The 9,572-nt window shown below is 55.6% G+C and overlaps 1 protein-coding gene across 1 annotated transcript in view; it reads left to right on the top strand.

The window, feature by feature from the left end:
* The first annotated feature begins 210 nt into the window (after window positions 1-210).
* The window catches only part of LOC119953484 (cation channel sperm-associated protein subunit delta-like), a 760,311-nt gene continuing 750,949 nt past the window's right edge, over window positions 211-9,572 (top strand). The window contains exon 1 of the mRNA XM_038777815.1: window positions 211-325. Within this exon, the coding sequence (XP_038633743.1) occupies window positions 249-325 (77 nt within the window). The 5' untranslated portion in view covers window positions 211-248. The remainder of the gene's footprint in view (window positions 326-9,572) is intronic.

Here is a 9,572-nt window from a genome sequence, read left to right as displayed (position 1 = left end):
CCCGTCAGCGCGAGCGCAGGCAGTTGGAAGAAGCGGTTCAGCTCGAGAGCAGTCCGTCCAGCGGCTACGCTGCGTTCGGCCGGTGCCTGCTCTGTCCAATGACAACAGGAGGGTTGTAGCCAGACGACCAATCGGGGCTTCGGACAGAGGTGGGTCCCAAAGGTGATTCGAATAAAAGCGCGCGAGAGACAGAAGGAGGGGCGGACGTATCTGAGATCTAACTTGTTTGTGTGGAAATTATTGAACGGATGGCCTCAACAACTCTTATGGTGTTTTTTTCCGAGATGTTGTATTTTATTTATTTCACTTCAGCGGATGAGTGTAGGTAAATGCTGCGATATATTTTTGAAATGTAACTGGGAAAGGTCCCCGACGTTAGATCCTCACATCTCCCTATTTTATCACGTTATTTCTCACCAGAAGACGATCATACCGGCCCCATGCTATGGAGGACTAATGTTAGCTGATTGCTAACATGCGCACTTTTTATTACAGTGATGGTTGTTTTCATTTTAATAGTTGACACTTGCTTTCCTTTTAATAGTTGACACTTGCTTTCAGGTATTAGGATAGAAGTATTCCATCATATTAGAAAAGTCAACAAATTATGCCTCCCAAGGGAAAGTAGCTGGACTACTTTCGTTCTCTGTACATGGATGGCGGGAGCACAATTATGAAATTTACCAAGACAGAAAAATATGGGCCTGGATCCTCCGCTCCTGAGACTTGCGTGTTGATGTGGGTGCAGGATTCCTGGAATTCCACGACAGCAAAACTGGCATTGCAGCTGGTCTAATTCAGTGACTATTGAGGGTCTAATATTGGTGCCATGTGGAACACAATCGATTCCAATGACAAACTGCGGGATTCGCTAGATTCTCGATTGACACATGGAAGCTGACTAGCTGCGGCCACATACACATGCTGCACTTCACACACACGCCATCCCAGCCAACAAGATGGCAGTGAGGAGAACAGCACCACGATTTACAGACGCCGAGCTGGAGACCCTCCTGGACACGGTGGAGAAGAGGTGGGTACCCTGGCCCAGGAAGGAGGCTGCCATCTGCTGCCCACCTTGCCTGGACACAGGTGACAGGCGATGTATGCCACCAGCAACATCGTTTGGACTGGCTGGCAGTGCAGGATAAACTGCACAAGCTCCTCAGAAAGGCCAGGGTGAGTAAGCAACACTGTGCCCTTGGCACTAACCCTTGTCCCACATACCTGTAACCCCACCCCCTCCACCAGGAGGGCAGCCGAATCCCCAACCTGTGCCACATGTCGACAATCATACTGGTCACCATGGTCGGATGCCCGGGCCACTGAGGCCATCAGTTACCGACCTGGGATGCATGTGTTGGACTGCCTAATGCTGTCGTTTTCTGTTTCTCTCACCCCTCCCAGGAGAAGGAAACGCATAACCGCTGGATGCGGGAGAAAACTGGAGGGGGACCAGCGGACTTGCAGCCCCTCACCTTTGCTGAGCAGAGGGTCCTGGAGGTGGTTGGCGGCCTGGAGGGAAGGGAGGTCACCGGGGTGGAGATCGGCCGCAGGTGAGGATGCGAGACCCCGCTGAGTTGCATTTCCCCATGACATGTGCGTCAATTCCTAAAAATTACAGTCACGCTCCTCTGTGGTCCAGTCACAGCGGGTCATGGCTGAGAATGTTGGTGGAATGCCCAGGCATTGGCTGACGTGATGCAGACACAGAGGGAGGTGACGCAGTCACTGGATGATGTGACAGGGGCCCAGAAAGGTCAATGGGTGATGTGGTGCAGTTCCAGACGGTGATAGTCCACTCCCTGTGCTCCATGGCCTCCAGCATGCAGCCCCTGGTCAAGACCAGAGCGGGCCTCCAGGACTGGCAGCACCAGGGGGCAGGAAGTCTCAGGGGATAGCCCCGCTCAGATTTCTGTCCCATGGAGTAGCCTGGGGGCCATTGGGCACCCCAGAGAGGAGGAGGTGATGGGGCTGTGCAGGTGATTCCTGAAGTGAAGGTGCCAGAACACTGCAGCACCTTGGTCTCGTCCCACCTCCTGTCCCTGGCACATCTGGTGGGCAGTGTGCAGAACAGTAACTCGCCACCTGGGAACCTGGGCAGCAGCTGGGTCCATCCAAGCCCGGGTGCTCCAGAAGATGGCTGCCAACAGGGACCCAGATTGCAGGGTGGGAATCACAGAAGGACGCCTCTACACCTGATGCACCATGTGGGGATCCACCTAGATGTAGCATTAGGGCTCGTAAGGCCAGAAGGTTAGACACCAGATAATTTGGCATTGGTGCAGGGCACTTGCGTTATAGGGGCTGGGGCATGTATCTGTAAGTAGTTATGCAGATTAAACACCTATTAACACTGTTACAACCAACTTCCGGTAGGGGCCATGGAGTGAAAGGTCGCACATTTGGCAGCTCCCGCTCTTGGTGGTCTTTTTGTGGTTTTTAAGCTGGGTTTCCACAGGAATTTTTCAAAAATAAAGGTGTAAAAGCGAGAAGAGTAGGAGGTGACCCCTAGTTTATGGAGCTGCGCCCAGGGAAAAATCAAAAAAGGAGGTATCAAAAGTTGGTTGGAAGTGAGTTTGAAGGAGGCAATGGCAGGGACGTAGGGTCTGACCTCGCCATCTCAATGGCCGATGGACCAGTTGGTGAACTTCCTGACTGAGAAGTTCACTAAACATCGCAAGGAGTGTGCGGAGGGCCTGGCCCGGGCGGTGGACTCGATTAGAGTGGTGGTCGACCGTGTGGAGGAGAGATAGACAACTCGGGGACAGGCGATCCAGAGGCTGGAGGAGCTGGCAGAGGAACGAGAGGAACAGTCCACTGCAATGGCAGCGGAGATCGGAATGCTACAGGACCAACGGAAACGACTGCTGGAGTAAGTGGAGGACCTGAAGAACCATTCTCGGAGACAAAATATCCAGTTCGTTGGTCTGCCAGAGTGGAAGGAAGGATTGGATGCCTGTGCGTATGTGGGGAAGATGCTGGAGAAGCTGATAAGGTGTGTTCCCAAGCTGTTGGAGGTGGACCGGGCCCACAGGGTGCTGAGGGGACTACAGGATAAGGTGATGTCAAAAACGGGGGTTGGGGAGGGGAGGGTCTCTGAGATATACAAGGAATTGATGGAGTGGGAAGGGGTCCCAATCGGGGAGGTGAAGAGGAAGTGGGAGGAAGAGTTGGGAGGGAAGTTGGAAGTCTGACTATGGAAAAGGCCTTGAGGAGAGTCAATTCATCCTCGTCGTGTGCCAGGCTTCGCCTGATCCAGTTCATAGGGCTCATATGACTTTGACCTGGATGAGTAGGTTTTTTCAGGAAGTGGAAGATAGGTGTGGACGCTGTGGGGGAAGCCTGGCGAATCATGTACATATGTTTTGGGTGTGTCCGAAGTTGAATGGATTCTGGCAGGGATTTGCGGATGTCATGTCAACGGTCCTGGAAGGGAAGGTGACTCCGAGTCCAGAATTGGCAATATTTGGAGCGTCGGAAGATCCAGGAGGGGAGGGAGACCGATGTTCTTCTGGTCCTCTCCTCCCTGGTGGCCCGGAGTTGGATTTTGCTGGGATGGAGGGACTCGGAGCCTCCAAAGTCAGGAGTGTGGGTCAGCGACATGGCAGGGTTTCTCAGGCTGGAAAAGATTAGGGGCTGGTTTAGCATACTGGGATAAATCGCTGGCTTTTAAAGCAGACCAAGGCAGGCCAGCAGCACGGTTCAATTCCTGTACCAGCCTCCCCGAACAGGCGGCGGAATGTGGCGACTAGGGGCTTTTCACAGTAACTTCATTGAAGCCGACTCGTGCCAATAAGCAATTTTCATTTCATTTCATTTCATTAAGTTTGCCTTGAGAGGTTCAATTCAGGGGTTTGCCCAGAGGTGGCAGCCGTTCATCGACTTTTTCAAGGAAAATTGAACATCAGTAAGTGGGGGGAGGGGAAAAGGGGAGGGGGTTGGAAAATAGGAGGCATGGTAGTGTAAGACGAGGACAGGGAACTTGGTGTGCAGGTAATTAGGAACTAGGGAGGGGGTAGTAGGGAATGTTATTTTTTAATGTTTTTTGCCCGCCTGCTTGGTTGTTTAAGAAATGTTAAAACTGAAAATTTCAAATGCTTCAATAAAATATTTTCTGAAAACCCCCCAAAAAACACTTACAACCTGCCTCAATGCTCTGTCGGATGCGTGTGTGGGGTGGGCTTGACTGGGATGGCCAGAGAGATGCGTGTGTGGGGTGGGCTTGTCTGGGATGGCCAGAGAGGGGCTACGGAGGATGGGGGGGGTGTATAGGCGGACGCTGTGCGTGGCCTGCCCCCCCCCCCCCCCCCCCCCCCCCCCGATCGTCCCCACCATTGTCACACAAGGGATCCAATGGGACCGTGTGATGGAATGGCCAGCTCGCATGTAGGGATCACCCAGTTGGATGGTGTAAAGTGCTACTGTAGGCAGGAGTCGGACAAGCGGGTTCATCATCCTCCATCCCATGGTCCAGACCTGCTGTTAAGGCCAACCCAGGGCTTGCACCGTGTAGTGTTGCTGGTAACTATCACGGAGGGGGTTGCAGGCATGGGGGTGGCCGGAATGGGGTGTGTGGGTGTGAGGTGCTGTGTCCAGGCCCCTGGCCAGTTCCCACGTCCCCCTAATTGGTGAACCTGGAGGTGATCAGAGCGTCCCGTGCTTGTTGTCCCTGGAGCGCACCTCGTATGGCCTCCATGCCTGCCTGAGCCCCATGTCCTGCCCATCCTCGCCCTCCCCCGCATCCACTTGTCGGACTGGTGTTCATCTTCCTTGTCCCCCTAATTGGTGAACCTGGAGGTGATCAGAGCGTCCCGTGCTCGTTGTTCCTGGAGCGCACCTCATGTGGCCTCCATGCCTGCTTGAGCCCCATGTCCTGCCCATCCTCGCCCTCCCCCGCATCCACTTGTCGGACTGGTGTTCATCTTCCTCGTCCAGCATGTCGTCCCTCTGCTTCATGATGTTGTGGACGATGCAGCAGGCAGCCACAATGTGGGCGATCCTCCGTGTCATACTCCAGAGTGGTCCAGACACCTAAACCACATCTTCAGGAGGCTGAAGCACCGCTCTATCAAGCTCCTGGTTGCAGCATGGGTGATGTTGTAACAGGTCTCGCTTTTGGTCTGTGACTTCCGGATAGAGGTCATCAGCCACGACCGCAGTGAGAAACCCCTGGGAGCCATGCCCCAGTTGAGAGAGTGGGGGTGGAGGAGGGGGCGGGGGGGGGGGGGGGGGGGGGGGTGCATCACCAACATGTCAGGAATTGTCGAGTATGCCAGGATGATGGGATTGTACACACTGCCAGGGTATTGGACGCAGACGTGCATGATGCTTCTGACGGTCATATATCAACTGCACGTTCACGACTTCCGGTGGCTGTGATGGAGTAGGAAGCCACACATTTGGGAGCTCCCGTTTTAAAGAGACTTTTCGGCTCTTTTGAGAGTCCAAAACGGAAATTTTTCGACGTCTCCCGGTGGGGGAAGGTGTGCTGAACGACTTTCCCCGCAGTCCATGCCTCGAACTTGGAGTGGAAAGGTGGAAAAAACAGCAGCAGCTCCTCAGAAAAAACGGGGGAAGGGATCCAAGATGGCCGCCGACAGAGCTCCAGAGGAATGGGGGCTCTGGGCCCAGGAGCAACAAACTGATCTCCTGCGCTGCTTTAAAGAATTCAAGGATGAGGTACTGAGCTCTCTGCAGGAAACGAACAGAAGGCTGTCAGAGATTCAGTCCACCCAGGGTGCTGCCATCAAGGAGTTGCAGACGCAGGCCGCTGAACGAGAGGAGGAGGCCGTGGTCCTCGTGAGTAAGGTGGAGGGGCAAGAGGCACTCCACAAGAAGTGGCAGGAACGCTTCGAGGAGCTTGATCACCGCATGAGGCGGAAAAACCTGCAGATCTTGGGCCTTGCGGAGGGGCTGGAGGGATCGGACCTGACAGCCTACGTGGCTGTAATGCTGAATTCGCTAGTGGGGGCCGGGTCTTTCCATCTGCCCTTGGAGCTGGAGGGAGCGCACCGGGTGTTCGCCAGGAGGCCCAAGGAAGATGAACCCCCGCGTGCGGTGCTGGTGAGGTTCCACCGGTTCAGTGATCGGGAGTGCGTGCTGCGCTGGGCCAACAAGGTGAAGAGCAGCAATTGGGAGAATGGGGTAGTACGGATCTACCAGGACTGGAGTGCGGAGGTGGCTAAGCGGCGGTCCGGATTTAATCGGACGAAAGAGGTGCTTTATAGAAAAAAGATAAAGTTCGGAATGTTGCAGCTCGCGCGCCTGTGGGTAACTTATTTGGACCGGCACCATTATTTCGATTCCCCGGAGGAGGCGTGGGCCTTTGTGCGGACGGAGAAACTGGACTTGAACTAGGGGTTGGGGGTTGCGAGGTCGGCTGTAAGATATTAGTGCTGGATTCTGCTGTTGCTGTGTTCTCTTTTTCTTCTGTTTTTTTTCTTCTTGTTTTAGTACTTTTGCAATTTTGATATGCTTATTTACGGAGGGGTTGTTCTGCTATGTTCTTGTTCTTGTGCTGTGGGGCATTGTTTGGGCTGTGTATCTTGAGGGGAGGGTCGGGGGGGTCTGTTGTATTCTATGTCGGAGTGGGGGTATGGAGTGGGGCTGATATTTGGGAGCTGCGTCAGAAAGGTGTGGTGGGGCAGGGCGAAAGCGCGGGCTTCCCTCTGGTTTCCCGCGCTGCGGGGGTGGCGGGTGGTGACGATGACGGGGGAGGCGGGGCCTTAACTGGTTCTTCACCGCGCTGGAGCGGTGCCTGGAGGAGGGATAGATTGGGGGATGATCCCACTTCGGGAGGGGTCGCGCTATTGGCGAGAGTTTCCGGGGTCAGCAGAAGTTAGCTGACCCACGGAAGTACAATGGAGGACGGTTCGCTGCTGGGAGGGTTCCTAGCCTGGGGGGGGAAGGGAGGGGCGGAAAGGGGAATACCGGGTTGCTGCTGGTAGGGTCAAGAAGGAGCTGGTGGGGGCTGGGGGGACAGAGGTGAGGGGTTATCGCTATGGGGACGGGGTCGGGCAGGGGGTGCTGGCCTGGGGCGGGCAGTCGACGGGCTATGGCTAGCCGACGGGGGAGGGGGGGGCGGGACGCCCTCTGATCCGGTTGGTCACCTGGAATGTGAGAGGGCTGAATGGGCCGGTGAAGCGGTCGAGGGTACTGGCTCACCTGAAGGGGCTAAAGGCAGATGTGGCCATGCTTCAGGAGACCCACCTGAGGGTGGCGGACCAGGTCCGCCTGAGGAAGGGATGGGTGGGGCAGCTTTTCCACTCTGGGTTGGATGTGAAGAACCGGGGAGTGGCGATTCTGGTGGGGAAAAATGTGTTGTTTGAGGCATTGGAGGTGGTGGCGGATAAGGGGGGTAGGTATGTTATGGTTAGGGGCAGGCTACAAGGAGAGAAGGTGGTACTGGCTAGTGTGTATGCCCCAAATTGGGACGATGCGGGCTTTCTGAGGCGTATGTTGGGACGGATCCCGGATCTGGAGGCGGGAGGTCTGATCATAGGGGGGGGACTTTAATACGGCGTTGGATCCTTCACTGGATCGGTCCAGCTCTAGGACGGGTAGGAGGCCGGCGGCGGCCAAGGTACTGAGAGGGTTTATGGATCAGATGGGTGGAGTGGATCCATGGAGGTTTGTGAGGCCGAGGGCACGCGAGTACTCTTCCTTCTCCCACGTACATAGGGTCTACTCTCGGATAGATTTCTTCGTGGTGAGTAGGGGACTGATTCCGAGAGTGGAGGAGGCCGAGTATTCGGCCATTGCAATCTCCGACCACGCTCCGCACTGGATAGAGTTGGAGATGGGGGAGGTGCGGGACCAACGTCCGTTGTTGCGGTTGGATGTGGGGATGTTGGCGGAGGAGGATGTGTGTAGGAGGGTCCGGGCAAGTATTGAGGGGTACCTCGAGGTGAATGATACGGGGGAGGTTCAGGTGGGGATGGTCTGGGAAGCCCTGAAGGCAGTAATTTGTGGGGAGCTGATATCCATCCGGGCACACAGGGAGAGGAACGAGAGGAGTGAGAGGGATAGACTGGTGGGAAAGATGCTGGAGGTGGACAGGAGGTATGCAGAGGCACCAGAGGAGGGACTGTTGGGGGAGAGGCGCAGCCTGCAGGCTAAATTTGATTTGCTGACCACTAGAAAGGCGGAGGCACAGTGGAGGAAGGCACAAGGGGAAGTGTACGAACATGGTGAAAAGGCGAGGAGGATGCTGGCTCATCAGCTCCGTAAGCGGGATGCGGCTAAGGAGATTGCTGGAGTGAGAGACAAGAGTGGAATGTGGTGCGGAAGGGGGTAGAGGTGAATGAGGTCTTCAAGGACTTTTACGGGGAACTGTACCGGTCGGAGCCAACGGGGGAGAGGAGGGGAATGGAGCGGTTCCTTGACAGGCTTTCTTTCCCGAAGGTGCAGGAGGAGAAGGTGGAGGGGCTGGGTGCGCCGATTGAGCTGGAGGAGCTCGTTAAGGGGCTTGGGCAGATGCAGTCAGCGAAGGCACCGGGGCCGGATGGGTTCCCGGTGGAATTTTATAAAAAGTTTGTGGACCTAGTGGGCCCCTTGCTGGTGCGGACACTCAACGAAGCGTGGGAAGGGGGGACTTTGCCCCCGACGATGTCGCGGGCGCTGATCTCGTTAATTTTAAAGAAGGACAAGGACCCCCAGCAGTGTGGTTCATACAGGCCCATATCTCTCCTCAACGTGGATGCTAAGGTGCTGGCAAAAATCCTGGCCACCAGGATAGAGGACTGTGTGCCAGGGGTTGTGCACGAGGACCAGACAGGTTTTGTGAAGGGAAGGCAGCTGAACACGAATGTACGGAGATTGCTGAATGTCATCATGATGCCGGCGATTGAGGGGGAGGCAGAGATAGTGGTGGCGCTGGATGCGGAGAAGGCCTTCGATAGAGTGGAGTGGGGAAGTGTTGGGGAGGTTTGGATTTGGTGAAGGGTTCATTAGATGGGTAAGGCTGCTATATTAGGCCCCGGTGGCGTGCGTGGCCACGAATAGGAGGAGGTCGGAGTACTTCCGGCTTTACCGAGGGACCAGGCAGGGTTGCCCCCTGTCCCCCTTGTTGTTTGCACTGGCAATCGAGCCGCTGGCGATGGCGTTGAGAGATTCAGAGAGGTGGAGAGGCTTGGTGCGAGGTGGAGAGGAACATAGGGTGTCGTTGTATGCCGACGACCTGTTACTGTATGTGGCGGACCCGGTGGGAGGGATGCCGGGAGTGATGGAGTTGCTAGCCGAGTTTGGGAGCTTTTCAGGTTATAAATTAAACTTAGGCAAGAGCGAGGTGTTTGTGGTGCATCCTGGAGACCAGGAGGAAGGAATTGGTAGGCTCCCGCTTGGGCGGGCAGGGGAGAGCTTTAGGTACCTGGGGGTGCAGGTGGCCAGGGACTGGGGGACTCTTCACAAGCATAACTTCACCAGACTGGTAGATCAGATGGAGGAGGAGTTCAGGAGGTGGGACATGCTGCCATTGTCGTTGGCGGTGAGGGTACAGTCCGTCAAAATGACGGAGCTTCCGAGGTTCTTGTTCCTTTTTCAGTGCCTGCCCATCTTTATCCCCAGGGCCT

The sequence above is a fragment of the Scyliorhinus canicula genome, chromosome 18 (assembly GCF_902713615.1).
Source record: "Scyliorhinus canicula chromosome 18, sScyCan1.1, whole genome shotgun sequence".
In the NCBI taxonomy this organism is placed as follows: domain Eukaryota; kingdom Metazoa; phylum Chordata; class Chondrichthyes; order Carcharhiniformes; family Scyliorhinidae; genus Scyliorhinus; species Scyliorhinus canicula.
This window is presented reverse-complemented; position numbering and strand designations above follow the sequence as displayed.